General features: G+C 45.2%; 1 protein-coding gene across 2 annotated transcripts in view; it reads right to left on the bottom strand.

Moving 5' to 3' along the window:
• Positions 1 to 18,654, bottom strand: part of NEBL (nebulette) — a 376,575-nt gene extending 357,921 nt beyond the window's left edge. Inside the window, exons 1-2 of one of the 2 annotated variants that reach the window (XM_044928168.2) lie at positions 18,448 to 18,654; positions 17,033 to 17,127 (exon numbers count right to left, since the gene is read on the bottom strand). In XM_044928168.2, the coding sequence (XP_044784103.1) occupies positions 17,033 to 17,127; positions 18,448 to 18,516 (164 nt within the window). In that variant the 5' untranslated portion in view covers positions 18,517 to 18,654. The remainder of the gene's footprint in view (positions 1 to 17,032; positions 17,128 to 18,447) is intronic. The other variant, XM_006058648.4, reaches the window with a different exon arrangement.
• Between the last annotated feature and the right edge of the window lie 2,629 nt (positions 18,655 to 21,283).

The following is a 21,283-nucleotide window of genomic DNA, read 5'->3' as shown; positions in this document are numbered from 1 at the left end:
GGTTTTAAGAGTTGTTCCTCCTTTTCTCCCTCACTGGAATAATTAACGTTTTCAATCAGAACTTTATGTTTCACAGTCTTCTAGTTAACGGAGCCCCCTTTCTTTTTATTCCTTCTTTCATTTATTCACTAATTCTTTATTAAGGCCGACTGTGAGCCAAGGACCATGCCTGCCCCTGGATGCACAGGGAGGACTGAACTTTACGTGGCTGCTGCCTCGTAACCCGGGGCTTCCTGAACTCACACGCCCCCTCTGCTTCTCATACACTGTGAACAGGTTTCCTGAAGTCTGGGGTGTGGTGGGACCAGCAATCTCTCCTCTCACTCTGGTGAGCATCAAGGGAGCAGAGACCACTTGCTCCAATACCCTCACAACCACTTACGAGGATACCTCCAGCCCACCCTTCCTCACTTTCCATGTTAAGTTGGAAGCAGCTTGAAAACAGGGAAACTATAAACAAAAGCAAAGCGAACAGTCAACTGATATTCTTTTAATCTTTGAACAGCTGTCTCAGTAAAGCCTCCCTTTAGACAGCATCCAGCCTCTGTGCCAAAGTGTACGCACGTGGAGAAACCATCAGTTATCTTTTGTACCTGTGTCAAGTGGCCCCTGGTCTGCCATAAACTGGCTTCTCCTTCATTTCATCCTCCTCCAAAAGTTCTCCATCACTTTTTCACCTTCCACTTTCTTTCCTTCTATACACGGACCCACCTATTAGGTTTGTTTCTTTTTAGCACAGCAAGCCCCACCAGGACTTACTTAGCCTGTCCCCACCACAGACCCACAATACCTCTGGATCCAGTGAACCATGGTTAGCACCTATGCTTTGGTATAGATGGGTAAGATTATCGCTATATTCCCCTGTTGGTCTCTTCCGAGGATTATTCAATCCTTCCTCATCCTCCACACAGGTACTTCTTTTTTTTTTTTTTTTTCCTTTTTATCTTGTTCAATAGACTGTATTGTTTAAACCCAAGGGTTACAACTGTTTCATAGCTGTCTTTACATCCCTCAGAATTTTGTACATGATTCAAGATTGCCTTGCACTCTGGATCTGAGTTCCACAAATATTTGTTCAGTTGAATTATTCAAGTGTAGTGTGAGACCCCATATTTACATTCTCTAGATGGAGACACCCCCTGCCAGAATACCTAAACCAATAATGATAAACACCGAACTGAATACAGATTCTTTATCCTCATACAGAATAAAACGGGGTGTCGTCAAACTATAAATTTAACTTCTACAGAGTCTGCCCTGAGAGTAAACACCATACACAGCATCCCAGCACCATTTTCTTCTGGGGGCTTTCCCCTCTCCTCCACGCTTGGTCAAAGTACAAAGACATTTAGACATGGAGAGTGGGTACCCCACCACCATCTTGGATATGTCTGACTCTAGAAATAAGTGGCAGATATAGACCAAGTTTTATCTGAAGAGACCTGGAGAGAGAGAGAGAAAAAAAATCGTTTCTATATACTGAGAACCTGTAGGTATAAGGTGCTGTACTGAATTCTCTGTAAATAATGCGCTCAACCATCACCGCCTCCCACTTACAGATAAGGACAGAGTAGGAAACTGTGACAAAGAACTCTTGAGTGACACTCCCCAGCTAGTGAGTGGCGAGGCTGGGATCTGACGTCAGGCCATCTGGCTCCACAGTTATTACTCTCTGTGCTCTGCCGCCTCTTCAAAATGATTGCTAACCTTTCCTCTTCTTTTCTCTTTAATTTCTTATTTCTATATAATTTCTAAAGGCTCTTTTCCATTTACAGTTATTACAAAACATTGGCTGTATTTCCCGTGTTGTACAATACATCCTTGAACCTTACACCCCATAGTTTGTACACTGGGATCTTTCTTTCATGTTACCACCTGTTCTCTCCTGCAGGGAATTTTTTTTTTTTTTAACTTTAAACTTTTTATTTTTGTATCGAGTTCTGTATAGCCAGTTAACAATGTTGTGATAGTTTCAGGTGAACGAGGAAAGGATTCAGCCATACATACTAACCATTCTCCCCCAAACGCCCCTCTCATCCAGGCTGCCACATCACATTAGGCAGAGTTCAGGGAATTACTTTTTAAACCCTGAGTAGCACTCTCTCCTGACCCGCCAGGCTACACCAGAAAAAGATGCCAGCGTTAGGAGGTTTACCATCAAACAGAGGACTGCTATATCCCATTCAGCACAAATGTGCTTTTAAAGTCAATCCACAAGTGTTTATTCAGTGGCTCTTACATACTCATCATGGCAGGAAGAAAAAACAAACTGCTTCTCTTTCAACATCTGTCCAATTGCCATGTGCAGGACACTTCCTGGGCAGTAGCCCCCATGTACAAATTATGGGTGCTTGCGCTGACCACTTATCTCCTCAGGTACATAGACCAGGAGGCACACAATCAAACCAGCTTCCTCACTCTTGGCCAATTAAACCCAATGTTACATAACTACCATTTAAAAAAAAAAAAAAAGACCACAGAGGCAAACCCTCTAAACTGGATTTTCCTTCTTTAGCAGCCTCCAAGGAAGAACTGTTCTAATATGGTGCTTCTATTCCTGACAGGAATAACCCTTAATTATGATGTGCCTTAAACATCTAGACACTTTAAAATAGAATTTCACTTAATGTTAAGGAAACCAGAGAACTACGTCAGTGGCAACACAGAAGAGTTTAACACAGCGAGAGAGACAGAGAGAGAAGAGGGGTGGGGGTAAGGGGCACAGAGAGCATTCCAGCTTTGGCATGGGGGGAGGGGGAAGAAGCACAGATCACTGCTGAGTTGTTTTTGAAGCTCTGGAAATCTGGAAGAAAAGGCAGAATTGAAGAAAGTCACTAAAGAAAATTAAATGCTTCCATGAAGTGAAGTGGTAGTTATTCAGTCGTGTCCGACTCTTTGCAACCCCGTGCGCTATAGCCCACCAGGCTCCCCCGTCCATGGGATTTTCCAGGCAAGAATACTGGAGTGGGTTGCCATTTCCTTCTCCAGGGGATCTTCCCGAACCAGGGATAGAACGCAGATCTACCCTCACTGCAGACAGACCCTTTACTGTCTGAGCCACCAGAAGAGCCCCATAAAACAATGTAAAGACTTTTTCATCTAGCAGGGATGAATTAATCCCTGATTATATTTTGTTTCAGGGATTAAATAAATCATACTTATTTCTGGAAAAAAAGTATATGGATAGGCAAGTGAATGAAAACATGGCCTGATGTCCAGAACACAGGAGTGAGGGACTTCCCTGGCAGTCCAGGAGTTAAGACTCCACACTTCCCAACACAGAGGGCATGGCTTAGATCCCTGGTTGGGGGAGATCCCACATGCCATGTGGAGTGGCCAAAAAGTATTGGGTTGACCGAAAAGTTCATTCTAAACAAATTTAAAAACAAAGAAAACACAGGAGTCACTCCTGAGACCTTTGGAAAAACATAGTTGTGACCAAGTGATTTCACCAACTACCTCTGTAGATGGCACTCCTCTTGTCACCTTTTGACTGCATGTCAGTGACCACTAATCTAGCTATAAATTTCCATACTCCACCTAAACAGAGAAAGTAGTAGCTGTTGTTCATGTGTATTGTCAGCCCAAGCATGGCAGGTCCACTGGGATCACCGCACAGATCCTCATGAAAAAAAAAGTCTGTTTCTTCCTATTGAGCCTGCTCTCAGTGAGGGATGCCTGAGGTTGAGCTGTATGGCTCAGACAATTAAAGGGGCTTACGGCACCCCCAACAGAGCTGCTGCGAAATCTGCACTACGGAGGGACAGTAACCAAGCACACAGCAGGTACCAAAGGGTACAAAGGCAATTGGGACCATTCCCGCCCTCAAGAATGTAATGTGCTGATAGGAAAGACTTGCTTCTTTATAAAAACCAAACCTAGAGAGTTATATCAAGGGTCCTTCCACAAATAGGTCCTCCCACCCACCTCCTGTGTGCAGGCTGTCAACGGTTCACATGTCTTCCCCAGCCTCTACTGACAGACTACATAGATATGGTGGGTTTGAGATGGGCCTTCTCATCATGATGGGATAAGAACATTCATGATATGAAAGGGCAGTGCAGTCTCAACAACACAAACAGGACATCCGATGAGGACCGTGAGAAGCAGGCCTGTTGTATAATCACGAATCTGAGTAGCATTAGTCCCTGGTTCCTGGAACACACTCTAAAGAGTTGGAATTTCACAAGTAATTGGAAATATCTTTGACATTCATGAGCCCAGGGTTCCACGCCTGAGTTGTGCTAACAGGATGATCAGGATGGGGCTGGCCGCTCCAGAAATCATGTGATTAGAGGGCTGAAGCTTTGCGTTGGGTGACGTGAGTGGACTTCCTCTAGGGAGGGGTAAGGAGCTGGAATCAAATAATCTCATGGCCAAAGAGTCATCATCCTGTACAATGAAACCTCACTAAACACTCTGGACACCAAAGCTCCAGATCTGGCTGAGATCCCTGGTTTGGGAATGCACGGATATGTGGGGAGGGCAGGAGGAAAGCAGACTGCTCCTGACTCCACCGCGCAAGGGCAGGTCCAGGACCCTCCCACACCGGGTCCTATGTGTCTCCTTGCTGGACTGGTCCTGCCTGTGTCCTGATAAAACAATAATCTTCAGTGTTTCTGAGTTCTGTGAGTCGCTCTAGCAAACTATGAAATCTGAAGGGGCTGGGGACCCCCTCTCCAAATTTGTAGCTAGTTGGTCTGAGAGACGCCTGAACTTCCAGAGGCATCTGAAGCAAGGGCTGTCTTGTTGAGGATGACACCCTTCACTTACACATCAGAATTGCACTTCCAGGACTGCCCTGGGGGTCCAGTGGTTAGGAATCCTCCTGCGAAGATTCCACATGCTGCGGGGTAACTAGGCCCATGCACAACAACTACTGAGCCTGTGCTCCTCAACAAGAAAAGCCACCACAATGAGAAGCCCGTGCACCACAACTAAAAAGTAGCTCATGCAACAACAAAGATCCAGTGCAGCCAAAAGTAAATTAAAAAAAATTTTTTAAAGAACTGCACTGCAGCATTGCAACATATTCTCAATTCCTGAAACACACGTGAGAAATAATCCCTTCAAGAAGAAAAGCTCTTGCAGCTGACCTAACTCCCCACATCCAACCCAGCTCCAACACCAGCTGAGAACTTCACAGCCCAATTGCAGCAGGAAACCAGCTTGAAGAGGAAGACAAGCACAGTTCTAGTACAAGGGAGGGTTCCTGATAAGAGATAAAACTGAGATATAAAGACTACAGTGGGTACACAGAGAAAGAGTCCAGTAATTAACTAAGCAATGTCAGCAAATTTGGAAAACTCAGCAGTGGCCACAGGACTGGAAAAGGTCAGTTTTCATTCCAATCCCAAAGAAAGGCAATGCCAAAGTATGTTCAAACTACTGCACAATTGCACTCATCTCACATGCTAGTAAAGTAATGCTCAAAATTCTCCAAGCCAGGCTTCAGCAATACGTGAACCATGAACTTTCAGATGTTCAAGCTGGTTTTAGGAAAGGCGGAGGAACCAGAGATCAAATTGCTAACACCCACTGGATATCGAAAAAGCAAGAGAGTTCCAGAAAAATATCTATTTCTGCTTTATCGACTATGCCAAAGCCTTTGACTGTGTGGATCACAATAAACTGTGGAAAATTCTGAAAGAGACGGGAATACCAGACCACCTGACCTGCCTCTTGAGAAACCTATATGCAGGTCAGGAAGCAACAGTTAGAACTGGACATGGAACAACAGACTGGTTCCAAATAGGAAAAGGAGTACGTCAAGGCTGTATACTGTCCCCCTGCTTATTTAACTTATATGCAAAGTACATCATGAGAAACGCTGGGCTAGAAGAAGCACAAGCTGGAATCAAGATTGCCAGGAGAAATATCAATAACCTTAGATATGCAGATAACACCACCCTTATGGCAGAAGGTGAAGAGGAACTAAAGAGCCTCTTGACGAAAGTGAAAGAGGAGAGTGAAAAAGTTGGCTTAAAACTCAACATTCAGAAAACTAAGATCATGGCATACGGTCCCATCATTTCATGGCAAATAGATGGGGAAACATTGGAAACGGTGGCTGACTTTATTTTGGGGGGCTCCAAAATCACTGCAGATGGTGATTGCGGCCATGAAATTAAAAGATGCTTGCCCCTTGGAAGGAAAGTTATGACCAACCTAGACAGCATATTAAAAAAGCAGAGACATTACTTTGTCAACAAAGGTCCATCTAGTCAAGGCTATGGTTTTTCCAGTGGTCATGTATGGATGTGAGAGTTGGACTATAAAGAAAGCTGAGCACCAAAGAATTGATGCTTTTGAACTGTGGTGTTGGAGAAGACTCTTGAAAGTCCCTTGGACTGCAAGGAGATCCAATCAGTCCATCCTAAAGGAGATCAGTTCTAGGTGTTCCTTGGAAGGACTGATGTTGAAGCTGAGACTCCAATAGTTTGGCCGCCTGATGGAAAGAGCTAACTCATTTGAAAAGACCCTGATGCTAGGAAAGATTGAGGACAGGAGGAGAAGAGGACGACAGAGGATGAGATGGTTGGATGGCATCACCAACTCAATGGACATGAGTTTGGGTAAACTCCAGGAGTTGGTGATGGACAGGGAGGCCTGGGGTGCTGCAGTTCATGGGGTTGCAAAGAGTCAGACACGACTTAGCAACTGAACTGAACTGAACTGAATTAACTAAGAGTGCAGAATGGCTTCACAAAGGTGGTTATGGCCATGTGCCAGATGAAAGGAATTTCATTTTTTTAAGATTTTTTTTTTTGGTGTCTTTTTAAAGTATTTTTTTATGTGGATCACTTTTTTAAAATCTTTAATTTGTTACAATATTGCTTCGGTTTTATGTTTTGGCTTTTGGCCATGAAGTGTGGGCATGTGGGAACTTAATGGCCCAAACAGGGATCAAACCCACACCTCCTGCATTGGATGGAAGGTGAGGTCTTAACCACTGGACCACCAGGGAGGTCCCAAAGCAATTTTAAAAGAAGGGAGGATAGAACACAGCGTAAGAATAGTGTAAGAAAAAGGTCAAATCACCATGTCAAGTTTAATAACAATGAAAATCTAACTTTTATACCTCTTTATTGTATGCTTGAAACTGTGGCTTAACTTATTATTTAGAATGATATGCTATTAAGTCGCTTCAGAGTCTGTCTGACTCTGTGTGATCCCATAGACGGCAGCCCATCAGGCTCCCCCATCCCTGGGATTCTCAAGGCAAGAACAGTGGAGTGGGTTACCATTTCCTTCTCCAATGCATGAAAGTGAAAAGTGAAAGTGAAGTTGCTCAGTCGTGTCCGACTCTTCGCGACCCCATGGACTGCAGCCTACCAGGCTCCTCTGTCCGTGGGATTTTCCAGGCAAGAGTACTGGAGGAGGGTGCCATCGCCTTCTCCAAGAATGATATGCTAATAAACCCTTAATCCTATGAGGCAGAGTCTGTTACGATGCCCATTTTACAGGTAAGAATACTGAGACCTCAGCTAAGAAACGATGAAGGCATCAGAGCTGGCAGTCCAGTGTGGTTTGAGAGGAGTGTGAAAGGAAGTGGAGAAAGTATGAAAAGCCCTGGGTTTCTATCAGAAATCTTTTTTGTTTTTCTGTAGGCAGTGGGGAGCTGTCAGAAGTGTATGTATAAGGGAATAATATGGCCAGAACTGTGGTTTCAAAAGATAAACTGCAGTGACAGAAAAAGCATTCAAAAAGAGAAAGACTAGGGACTTCCCTGGTGGTCTAGTGGTTCCAATGTAGGGGGCACAAGTTTGATCCCTGGTCAGGGAACTAAGATCCCACAGGCCACATGGTGTAGCAAAAAAAAAAAAAAAGTGAGAAAGACTAGAACAAAGAGATCAGGTAGGGGACAATGCTCTGATCACTGATGAAACAGTATGAGAGCCAGAAGCAGGGCGAGGACAGAGAGGATAAATGTGGGGAGGGACAGAAGGAAAAGGGTATGTAGACTATGACAGAGATACCTGGGGCTCTGGGTGGACGGTGGGATGAGAAGCCAGGAGAAGATGACGCAGGCATCCAAACAGACCATCAAAAATACATGTTTATATGTCTTTCTGTACTGATGTGTGCGTTCGCTGCACCGTTCCTGATGCTCCTGTGTGTTGCCCGAACTTGGTGCAGTTCACACTCTTGATCCAGTAACACATCATGAAGTCAGATTTCAAGACCGAATTCAATCCCAGCAGTCAACCGTCTAACTCCACACCCCAGGTCTTTGACCCACAGCCATGCACGGCCATCCCGTGTCTCTACCTCTCTGTGAGGTTGACCTGCCCCTGCTCTGGATGGAAAATGAGTATCAGAAGAGTTGATCAAGGATTTCTGTCTAAAAGGCTTTCAGATTGCAGAGATGAAGCAGAAGTATACCACCAGGCCACCCATCTACAAATCGATCTCAGGCTGTTCAAAAGCACACACATCGAACTAGGTCTCTTCTAGCTCCTCCTACGGTTCGATGGGAATGAGTCGGCAGAGAGTGTGGAAAAGTAAACAGAAGCTGAACATGATGACAAGCTCTCAAGGACTAAGAAAAACACACAGCTGATCACAGATACAGTGAACCCTGGGTTTCCAGTGCCGGAATAAACGATCCTTGCCGTTCAGACCTGGTCCTTCCCCACGGCTTCCTGTTTTCTGGTTATGTTTGTGCCCCATGTCTAGCTTTGCAAGAGAGGCTACAGAACACTTTGATAGATTAGCTGAACATTAGAATCAATAATCATCCTCTTACTATATATAAAATAGACAACAAGGATCTACTGTACAGCAAAGAGAACTATATTCAAATCTTGTATTAACCTATAATGGAAAAGAATCTGAAAAAGAGTACATATATATATGGCTTCCCAGGTGGCACTAGTGGTAAGCATTCTACCTGCCAATGCAGGAGACAAAAGAGACTTGGGTTCAATCCCTGGATCGGAAAGAACCCGTGGAGAAGGAAATGGCAGCCTACTCAAGTATGCTTGTCTGGAAAAGCCCATCGACAGAGGAGCCTGGCAGGCTACAGTCCATAGGTTGCGAAGAGTCAGGCACAACATAGTGACTAAACCACCGCCACATTCTAAAACAGAATCACTTTTCTGTACACCTGAAACTAACAGTGTAAATCAACTATATTTCAATTAAAAATAAAACCAAAAAAAGTATCCTTTTACCAAATCCTCAAAATGTTCTGAGTACTCAGCTCATCAACATTATTCTAGCTCCCACTTCCCCCACTGTAAAAAGCCTAGCTCTTCTAGTAACACTGACTAGAGGAGAACAGAACCAGAAAGGAAAAGAAAAAATCTGACTTCCTGTGCCTCTAGAGACTGAGCTATGAGGGGGCCGTGAAGTTCTGGAGAATGGGGGTGTCATGTGTGGGTGTGTCTGCCTCACTCACCCTCCTGACATTCCCAAGAACCAAGCGTCCTTTAAAGCACTCATGTGAAAACGTTTAAAGAAAGACGTACTGAAATGCACTCTTACACAGGCCCCTGACACATAATCAATACCCCTTTAAGCGCACACATCTATATCTTGCATTAACCTTGCATCTCACTGTGATTTAGGAAGTATCGCTGTGCTTTAGCCCCAAATCTTTTCTAACCTGACATCACTCTGTAACACACAGATCATCATAAAGAGACAGAAATACTTCCAAATGTGGCAAAACTCAGGGCGTGACATGTAAATAGAGCCTTCTACAATGATTTCAAAGGATACTAAAATTCATCCGATGTCGTCAATGGTTCCATAAGGTCCCTGAGAATCAGATCAAGTTGCATGGACACTGGAACCTTTTTATTTAGTTCAAATAAAGCATCTCCTTCCCTCATTTTCAATCATCCAGTTTTAGCAAAACGAAATATGCAAAAGGTCTCATCTCTATGCAGTAGGCAATGGAAAAGTCAGACAAGGCAGAATTCTAATTGATACAAACTAGAAACTCTATGTATCACAATGTCCTCCAACAGAAACTGTTGCTTTTAACAATGTGACATTTTCCTCCTTTCTTTAAAAGGGAAATAAGCAACTTTCAATTTATTATAAATAAGGGAGGGGACCAATGGCACCCCACTCCAGTACTCTTGCCTGGAGAATCCTATGGATGGAGGAGCCTGGTGGGCTGCAGTCCATGGGGTCACTAAGAGTCGGGCACAACTGAGCGACTTCACTTTCACTTTTCACTTTCATGCATTGGAGAAGGAAATGGCAACCCACTCCAGTGTTCTTACCTGGAGAATCCCAGGGACAGGGGAGCCTGGTGGACTGCCGTCTATGGGGTTGCGCAGAGTTGGACATGACTGAAGTGACTTAGCTTAGCTTAGCTTAGGTGTTATCTGATGTGCTGAGGTTTACAAATATTTTCCCCTTTTCATTTCTATAAACGCTCCTCTTAGGTAGAAACTATCCCATTTTACAGATTATAATTAAACCCAGAAGAAAATTAATGAGCATCCATACAGAATCTTTTAGAAAAGTATATTTTTGAAACCGAGCCCATTAGCACAGAAAGGAAATTCCATCACGTTCACTTTGGATTGGCAAAGGTGAGTCTATGCCTCCAGTGGGGAGACTTTATCCTTTGGTATTCAGATCTAGTGAAGCTTGGCCACCGGACCACCATTCAGGTTCTATAAGGTCTATTCTCAAGCCAGCTCCTCTAGATGCCCAGGCTCAGAAGGAGCTCTGCTGGACCACATCCTGAACTGGGGGAGGAGGCCAGAGACCACACTCTGGGCTGCAGCATAACCATCACACTCACTGAAGCAGCCAATCTCTATTGAGCGCTAAGTGCCAGGCTCTGCAGATACGGGGGGAGCAAGACAGCTGCCCTCAGAGCCACGTCATGCAAGAAGAGGGCTCGTGGTTGCTCCATAGGATGGTGAGGGCTCTTGCGGCTGAGCTGAGTCCTGAAGGATGGCTGGCTATGGGAGAGGGTGTGGCTGCACAGACAGAGAGAGTGAAAGCAGTGGCTGTGTGAATTCATGCCCTTTCCACACAGCACTGTACGTACTGGCAACTTCCAATGCTCTGTGATGTGTGGGGCGTTAAGAATAGGGAACTAAGCTAGGGTTTCTCAAATCTTTTTTGACTACATCTTCCAGTAAAAATATTTTTTACATCATGATGCTATACACACTTTACACATATGACTTGAAAAAATCTTTGCCAAAACACTACTCTTTCCACTACTCAAATGCATTCTGATATTTTCTCTCTTCTCTTCTCTCTCCCCTTCTCTCCTTCATTCTTTAAGTTCTAGATACAATCCTCAAACGGCTGGCAACCCATAGTGTGCAAAGTACTAGTATAAACCTTCTAACAGGTGTGACTATCATTTCTTTGAACAACACAAGTTTGAACTTCAAGGATCCACTTATACATGGATTTTTTTCCAATAAATACTACAGTGGAACCTGATCCCCAGGTGGTTGAACTTGAGGATCCAGAACCACCAATGCAGAGACAGCTGACCATGGACTTGAGCGGCCTCGGATTTTCGTATCTGAGGGGCAGTTCTGGAACTGGGTACTAAGGAAATTCCTCTTCTGCCTTCCATCCTTTTTTCCTCCTTCACCCCTCAATAAAGCACCACCAAGGAAATAAGAGCACCACAGTTTCCTGAAGGTCTGTGATGTGCCAAAAACCAGGCTGGAACCTTGACATGCCCAGTGTCATTCATTCTCACTCAGATCTGCAGGTTAAGCATTACTATTCGCATTTTAGGAGTCAGAGATGACTGCGCGCGTGTGCACGCACACACACGCGTGCGCACACACATACACACATATACCCATTTCACAGGTGAAAAGACAAGCTCAGTGACCAGAGAATCAGTGGACCATGATAGAGCCAGGATTCGAGTTTAGTTCTGTCTGGCTCCAACTCACCAATTGTCCCATTGTGCCTTTCATGAAAAGTTCTTAAGTAATTAAAGCTAACCTAATAGCAAGAATTTCCTAAGTCCCCTTGAGATAATTCAAGTCCTTGGAGTGTTATGGAACCAGGTTTGGGAGGCATCAGCACAGATAAGGCAAATATGTGATGGAAAAACCTCTCAGGTTTAAATTCAATTTCCTTCTGTGTCCTCTGAGGTCCCCTTAGTAAAGGCACTGGTGGAGAGTCACCAAACAGAGAAAGAGGAGATGAGAGTTGCTGGGTGGCTGGCCTGGATAACCCCTTCACGGCAAGCTGGCTGAATGGAGCTGACCATTCCGAGGGGCCCGTAACCAGGAGCACCTAGCCCGGCATCATCCAGGCTGCAGATAGTCCATAAATATTCACAAGACAGAATGCTAACACAGGCAGAGTGAAAGTAAACACAGCGAACAGCTCCTGCTGGCTTATTTTTAAATTGTTCCAAAATTATGTTAAGTGAAACTATCTGGTGAGAAGGAAGCTTCTTTGGAAGGATAACGAAGCATATTTAGTACAGACACTTGTGTTCCTTCAGGGCCTTAACTGAAGATACACTTGACACAGATACAAGGGATATTAAATGTGGGCAGGTCACGACAAATGGGCAGCCCCCCAAAAATCCCTCCAAAAGTGATGATTGGGGGAAATTATTGGCAGTGTTCCACTAAGAGATGGCATCATAAACTGGCCCTTCCCCTGACCTAAAATAACATGCTGCTTGTGATAGTACATGAAATGGCCAGTCACTGGCATTGCTAAGTGACGATACTGCTCAGAATATCGTAAGAACCAATATGTTCTTTACAAACATATAATAAATGCAATTCTGGCACTTACAATACATTAAATTCTCTATTTGACAAACAGCCTTAAGGGGTTTATGTTCTCTGTAGGGCTTGTTGGGTAGCAATACATTTATAGTTTAACTTGGCATACTAATTCACCTACAGATATGAGCTGTGTTTTTTGTCTAATCAGCTAGTGTTATGTTCCCAGCATTTATGAGCAATAAAAATATCGCCTAGTCCTCTTTTCTTTGCAAGTTCCGTGATGGGAAGCAATCTTGAATGTGCAAAAGAATCCACTGCCTGCTGACAAAACATAAAGGCTTGTGGAAACATGACATGTGCTCAAGTCGATCAGTTTGTTTTTCAATATTTTAATAGGGTACACTGCTGCACTGGGAACTAAATGTGTATCATGCCTAATCTTACAACTAGTGTGCACTATACTTTGATCTTTCTATCAAAAGATCAAAATTTAAATAGTATGCAAATTATATTTTATACATGTTCTCCTTTGCATGAAATCAAACAGAAAACTTGTTTCTTCTCTAAACACATGAGAATATAAACAAGCAACACATTTAAACTAAAGAAAATACTCACTACTTTATTCCATTAAAAAAAATTGCCCCTGGGTATCAGTTAAAATGAAAAGCCTTTATGTTTTCCTTAAAAAAACCCTAAATGTCTGCTTATGCTTTCAAATTTTTTCAGCATATTTTAATATTTACTTTAAAGGTTCTCAAGTTAATTACATGCATTATTTTTACAAGAAATGCTACTTAAGTCCTTTTCCTGAAAGCTCTGACAGGTTATGTAAAACAACAGAAATGACAGCAGAAATTAAACACCTGATGGTGAATCTCCAGTAATCAAGAAAAGCTGTCATTTTTATAACAACTGAATGTAAAGTATGAACCTTAATTGGATCCTGGATTTAAATTAAAAAAAAAAAAAAACACAGCTACAAAAGATATCCTGAGGATAGTGAAGGAAATGTGAATATGAACAAGATTTTAAAAGCTATTATGAAATTTTTGTTAAATTTTTAAGTGTGATATTGGCTCTGCAATTCCTTAAGAAAAATATCCTTATTCTTAGTACCTGTGTGATATCATTTTTAGGGATAAAATATCTTGATGTATGAAACTAACATGATGCCTAAAACTGATGAATGGCCCAACAATAATAAATATATCTAGACAGATAACTAGATAAACACATGAGGCAAATACTGCAAAATGTTAAGAACAGTTATATCTCAGTGGAGGGTATACAGAAGTTCATTGCCTTATTCTTTTAACCATTTTGTATGCATGAAAATCTTCACAGTAAAAAGTTACAGGGGGTGAAGAACAGTCATTTTCATTTAAGTATGTATATATATTCACTCCTGAGCCATACCAGGGGCAGATAAAATATTACTTTACATGGACATAGAATGTTTCATTTTCCGGTAGCAGTATGCTTCAGAGAATCAATTTTCCACCAATGACCCAGAGAAATGATGGCAGCCCCTTTGGCCAAGACCACAGGGAACAGCTGATTGACACGCAGCACCTGATTTACAGCAAAGCTGGGATCTCCAGAGGGTAATCCACGCTGACCAGTGAATTTACGTGGCAGCCTGTGCCCTTGGAAAAATAAGGGTCAAGAAGAGGGGCCTACCAGCCTGGAACAGCAGGCAGAACCTGCAAGCTTGCCAGGCTCATTTTCTGGGAGACAGCATATCAAGCTGTGACATGAATGTAAAACTAAATTAAACATTTAAGCCGTCAACTCTACTCACTAAAGATGGATTTCTGTCTTCCCTTGTCTCGCTGCTCTATGAAGTGGACTACCAGTTCCGACATTAAGCAAAACATCTGAGATGCTGCCAATCCCCAAAACTCAACCTAAACCTAATAACAAAGCTAATAACTTACTTCTAGTAAGTACATAAGAAATTTTAGAGAGAAAACCTGTAAGCATTCCATTTAGATACACCTAAAGTTTTCAAAATAAGACTCAGACCTATGAAACAACACAGCAGTATATTTCCTATCTACAAAGAGAGGGTTTTGGTTTGGGGGGGTCCAAATTTCCACAGTTCTGGGCATTAGTTCACTGAAGTCAGGGGACCAACCAGCCAACCATGACTTGCTGCAGAATCTGATAGTCTTTTCTAACTGGAGTGAACTGAAACTCAGCAGTAAGCTTTGAACTTTCAAGTGACCCAAAGCAGTCAAAGACTCCACTTCAGTTACACTTCTTTTTTTTTGCCCTTTTTTGTTTTTGTCATCTTTTTTCTCCCTCATTCAGTTCTGTATGAGTGTGAGCATATGTGTATGTCTATAAACATATATTTGTTGTTGTTTTGTAGTCGCTGAGTCGTGTCCAACTCTTTTGAGACACCACTGCAGCCCACCAGGCTCCTCTGCCCATGGGGTTTCCCAGGCAAGAATACTGGAGTGGGTTGCCATTTCCTTCTCCAAGGGATCTTCCCCACCCAAGGGAACCCAAGTCTCCTGCTTGGAAGGCAGGAGATTCCTTATCACTGAGCCACCTGGGAAGCTCATATGTATAGATATATCTTACATACATATATATATACACACATAAATATATTATGCATATACATATATATTTGCTGCTGTCTTCTCCTTTTCTCTTTCCTGGCTTTCCTCTTCCTGTCTTTCCCCTTCCCCTCCCCATTCCTCCAGGACCACCAAAGTTTATCACTGGGTTAAACTTCAGACTGTGAAGCTATAAAGAATCCTGATGTGGCCCGATGGAATCAGGCCACAGGCTGGAAGAGTTACAGGGTTCACTTTCCTTTAACCAAAGAACAAACATCCTGCTTATGGGTCATAGGGGTGGGATGGCAGAGTTGGGGGGGCCTCTCCATTCTAGTTACTGCTGCCTGCTTTTAATCTCCAACCAACCCTCCATAGCTCTAAGAGAAGCAGGCGACCATGACACTGGGACCTCATTTATTGCTCTCTGTTATTCTAGTAAGAGGCATGATACTGGAGGGCTGAAAACATCAATGGTTTGGAACTATCTGTGGACTTATTCAAATCATGAATTCTGTTCAATGCTATAGTTTCATGTTTCTGGTCTATTTGTAAACACTAAACTAGGACCAAAGGGAATACAAAGAGATTCTTAATTAAGTTATTCACCAGAGAGGTATGAGTACATTACATCCATTTACCAAAAATTTACCATCTATGAAAAAATCACTCCCATGAGTGACGCAGGAATGAACCACAGGCCCTCCATCTCCAGGAGACCTGAATGAACCTGCTTTCAAAACTCCAGGGAGAATGAATCTCTGGCAATATTCCAGCCAGAAGGCTAGGGCTCCTCTGCCACCTCCAGGCTGGATAAGCCCCCACAAGGGAACTGGGAAGAAAAAGGTTCAGCTATCAGGGCCAAAAGCCCATAGTCGAAAATAGTCTGAGTGGGAGGATGCTCAAAAAGTGGAGAAACACAGGCAGAGGGTGGCAAGGTAGCCATTTGGACACACTGGGCTATGTTGACCATTTGCAGGCTCCAGGAGTGATCTGAGCCCCTTACCCAGGCTCATCCTCTCAAAGCCTCAACTCCTTCATCTGACAAATGGGAATAATAACAACCCTCTAAGCTATAAGGTCTGTAATGATTAAATGAGTCAGTATGCACAAAGTGCTTAGAATAGGGCCTGAGACATGATAAGCACTGTATAAATGCTCCCTAATCACTATTACCATAGATTGGTAGCATGCCAACAGTAAAGCCCACCAAAGATAACTTACCAACTTTAATCCCCACCAACAGACCTACTATTAACCAGTTGGAAATACCCAGGTCTCAATTCTTTGCTTCCCTTTTTAAGTTCCAGCATCTCCGGAGTGGTCTCAGCTAAGGCCAAAGGAGCAAGACTCCTTTCTCCAAGTGACTAGGTTGGGGCAGAAAATGTAGCACGGCCATACCATATGATTAAAATGGAAACTGGCATATGAATAAAATGCAAATCTGACATGCATTTCATAGCTTGCATGTTCTCAGGTGTGTAAGTTCCTCAGCTTCTAACCAATGTCTCTAACTCTGCAACACTGAATCGCAAGAACTAACCTTCTGTTTGAAGACACACACAAATTTCCCAGCACATTAAAAAGACGAAAATGCAATGACCTTCAACAAAGTACATGGCCCCAGAGGATGTGGCATAAACAGATAACTGGTCCCGCCACACCTGGGTGACAACAGTAAGCCAATTCTTCAGAACAGGCAGATCCACCCACTTCTCTGCTCTGCCGCTGTGCCCGCACCTGGCGCACCATGTTGACAATACTTACGCATTACAATAGGGCTTCTTTTCATAGCCTTTGTAGTTGTTCATGTTGAGAGCCATCTTGCAGACTTCACAATGGAAACATCCTTTATGCCAATACTGAAAAAAAATAAATGTTTAAAATGTCAGTACAATGCCAGTTCTTTCCAGGATGGGTACAGAAAAGAGACATTTTTAGTCCTCCTATCTGAAAATACTACAATAAAATGACTGTAGGTACCAGTGGACTTCCCGGATTTTCAGTTAAGTAAATAACACAGGCAGTTATTAAAACTGAGTTTTAAATGACTCCCCACCGCAATTTACAGACTCAGATGGAAGAAATGCCAAGGGCTCTGCCCGGATCACACTTCTGTGAGCAGCCAAAAAGGAATTCTGCGCCTGGTTAATGGAGAAATAGAAACTGTGAAGTGGCCTCAAGGAAAATGAATCCAGTTCAAAGTGCCTAAACTGTCCGGGGCATCTTGTTCAACAGTGTCCACCGCAGGTCAGGCAACGCGATGTGGCAAGAGGCGCACTATGTAGGTACCCCTGACCTCCCCATGCCTGTCCAGCTTCCACTAAATTGCGAGAAAGATGGACCCTGTCTGGAATGACTATAGGGATGACGGCGTGCTCTTAAGAGGCATTTGTGTGACCACAGGCAAATTTCACTGGGACCGCCTTCGGCCGGGTTCAATTGTCAGTCGCTTAGGATAGAGCCAGGGTCTCTCTCCTGGGCTGTTAAACTCCATCCACTCCCGGGAAGGGTAGGGGAGCAGGGCTGCAGGGGCTGGGCTAAAGCCACTTCCTCTGGAATTCCCAACCGGGTAGATTAGCCCACCGTGGGTCTGGCTCGCCGCGCTCAGCCCGGGCTCTCCGGCGGGGATTATTCTTAGCAATGCGGCAGCTGCTGCCCCATGACATATTAATTACTATTTGCCTCTCCACCTCGCCGCCTTCGTGGGAGGCGCTGGGGCGGCGGTGAGGTGGGGATCCGGTCGGATCCTTGAGGTGCGGGTGCAGGACAAGGAGGGGTCCGAGTGGAGGTGGGAGGGGTGCGGCCAGCCGAACTGCCCCTGGGGGCCCAGTCCCGGCTCTCCCGGCCCCGCGCCGCGCTCGGCCAGGCGCCCTCCGCAGTCGCTCCGCCGCCGCCGGCGCAGCGCCGCACCCCCGCCGCCCGCACCCCGACAAAAGCCTTTCCCGGTTCCAACATCACGGTCGCCACGCGTGCTCTCCGGCACTCCTGCGGGCGTCTTCGTGTGCCCTCACCCGATGCCAAGATACACACACACACACACACACACATACACAAACACACACACATACACACAGGCACAAACCCACTCTTCTCTTTTCAACAGAGATGCCAAAACTTCTCCGAGCAGGTGCAGCCCGGCGCCCGGCAGGTCTCGGCTGGCCCAACTCCCCCTCGCTCACCTTATCCAAGCAGTTGACTTTCTCGGTGGGATACACGACTTTCCCGCAGCGGGCGCACTGGGGGTTCATTGTCGCGGTTCCCGGGGGCGGCGGCTGGGCGGCGGCGACGGCGGCTGGGGGCTCCGAGGAGCCGCTGTGACATCCCCCGGCGAGCCCCGCACCGCCTCGGGGCAGGCGGGAGGGCGGCGGGTGGCCGGGCGCGGGGCCGGGGGCGAGCGGGCGGCGCGGCGCGCGGGGAGGCGGCGGCGGCGCGGGTGGGTGCGCAGCGGGGCCTGGCGCCGGGGGGGTCGGCCGCGCTCTTTGGGCTCGGGCTCGGCTCCGGCTCGGGCTCCGCACCGCTCGCTCTGCGCAGTTCTCACTCCAGGTACCGGTGACTCACACAGACACTCGCTCCCGCCCCTCGCGCTCACTCGCTCCCCCGCCTCGCCGCCGCGGCGCAGGCCAAACCCACCGGCGCGCCCCGACCGAAGTGGCAGGGAACGAGCACGTCGGGCCCCGGGGGAGGGCGGGCGAAGCGGGGGAGGGGGGAGGGGGGAGGGCAGACGCCCGGAAAGCTCCGCAGACAGCGCGACCCGGAGGCCTGGGAGCGAGCCTCCGGCCGCTGCCGCAGCAGGGACGGCCAGGTGGGCGGCGGCGGAGGTTTGGGGGACAACGGGGGGCGGGGAGGGCTCAAGCCCGCGCACTCCTTGCCCCCCATTTCTCCTCTCTCCTGCCCCAGCCGGTACCCCCCACCCACTCCCAGGCAGACTGACGTTCTTGGTACCCAAAGGTCGCGGGGAGCGCGGGGCGGGGGTACGCCCACCCTCCTCCTCCAGCCTCGGGTCGCAGGCGGCGGCGCAGGAACGCCCTCCGCAGCGCCCAGTCCCCGGGCAGAGAATGGTCCAGGATCGCGCAGCGAAGACATACACACACACAAGGCCCGGGAGCCTGGAGACCTGCGGGGAACCTGGGGATTCACGTTCCCGAAGCGCCCTGGGCTGTGCCGCGCCTGTTCCTACGGGTCTTCTCCCCGAGAAAGCGTCCCCCGCGTGCCGCGTGAAGTCCTCGGAACCTGGATGGGGTCCTCACTGGCTCCCCACCACTGCACTTTTTATATCTATTCTTGGAGAATGATTGGTCATTTTAGACCCAAATCAAGTCTTTCCTGATTAATTAAACGGTCGTCATTTATTTAGCTGTATTTTTGCAATTAAACAGCGTAGGGTCTACGAAAAGTTCTTCACCTCCATTAAGGGATGCAATTACAAACTCATGGTCCTAACCAGAAGGGCCAGAAATCAAGTTGAAGGCCCAGTGTAGGATATCAAATGGAATTAGAATCGGTTTGTTGTTGTTTTAATAAGGTCATTGGACTCGCTTTGTAAAACGCAGCAGAATGGAGGAGCTATTCGGCCTGAGTTGAAAGCCCAACCTTCCCATTTACTGTCACATAACTTTACGTAAATAGCCTCTCTATGCTTCAATTTTCACATCTGCAAAATGGGAATAACATCGCGCAGCAAAACAGCTCCTGCTCTCCTAGTGGGAGGATTTTATGAGTCAGCAGTTCTGAAGTGTTTCAACCTGCCTGGCTCTTGGTAAACACTATGGAAGTGTCAGCGAGGATTATCACAGGCCGGTTGTAACAAACAAGCAAACACATTCCAGTTGCTGGTACACAGATTAAGATTCAGCAATGCCACTCAGCAACTACTGTAGCAAATATTAGTTGTTAAAAAAAAAAATCATAGCTGGAGCTTTTCGTGAAAAAAGAAAGCTACTAAGCTCTGAGCTCCTCAGGCAGGCATGCTGATGAAATACCATTCAGATTGAGGCTGTGCTGTTTGACTTTTCAAAAGAGATCATTTCTTAAAAGAGATCCATCCACCACCGCAGCAGCCTTTGAACCACTCTTTGCCCTGCTCACAAGTCAACCTCGAAAGCAAGTAAAACAATAATTTGCTGTCAGAAAGGATCCCTTGTCATTTAAGAACACCTCAGAGCTTATTAGAAATGCTTAAGTCCATGGGTGAAAGTGAAAGATTTTATGCTAAGTAAAAGAAGCCAGACATAATGTCAGTTACACGTGGAATCTTAGAAGGGGTAAAAAAAAAAGGTAGAAAGTGGAACTCAGAGAGAGTACAAAGTGGTTGTCAGGGCCTGGGCACTGAAATTGGGAGAGGTTGGTTAATGGTTATCAATATTCAGTTATGAATAAGGCCTCAGGATCTTACCTATAACATGGTGACAAAAGACCCACTTCAGACCTAGAGATACATACAGACTGAAAGTGAGAGGATGGAAAAAGATACTCCATGCACATGTTATCATAGAACTGAAATTTGCCAAGAAAGTAGAACTTATATGTTCTCATCCAAATAAAAAGAGAAAATATGAGAGGTAATGGATGTGTTATCTCCATGGGGATTTCCTTTCACAATGTATCAAATCATATGCATCAAATCATCACACTGTACATTTAAATATCTTACAATTTTGTTAAGTATACCACAATAAAACTGGGAGGGGGAAGGACCTACATTGAATTGAAAAAACAAAAGAAAGGAAATGACTGAGGAAGAAAAAGGTAGACAGTAATTTTTTTAGCACTTAGATGTTCATAAGTGTACATCATAAAATAGAGTTTAAAATTCTGTTGTCTTTTAATTGGCAAGCAGAGAGTTCTCAGGAAGCATGATACTGATCTGTGACATTTCTAGCTAATTTATCAGATCTTTTAACTATGAATTATATAATTTCTTAGCCAACCAGCACTTATCACAATGCTCAACACACAGTAGGTACTTATTAAATGTTTTTTGAAAGTGTGTGTAAGACCAATGAATGTATTAAAAAT

The sequence above is a fragment of the Bubalus bubalis genome, chromosome 14, assembly GCF_019923935.1.
Source record: "Bubalus bubalis isolate 160015118507 breed Murrah chromosome 14, NDDB_SH_1, whole genome shotgun sequence".
NCBI classification, from domain to species: Eukaryota; Metazoa; Chordata; class Mammalia; order Artiodactyla; family Bovidae; genus Bubalus; species Bubalus bubalis.
Note: the sequence above shows the minus strand (reverse complement) of the source record. Positions and strands in the feature narration are given on the sequence as shown.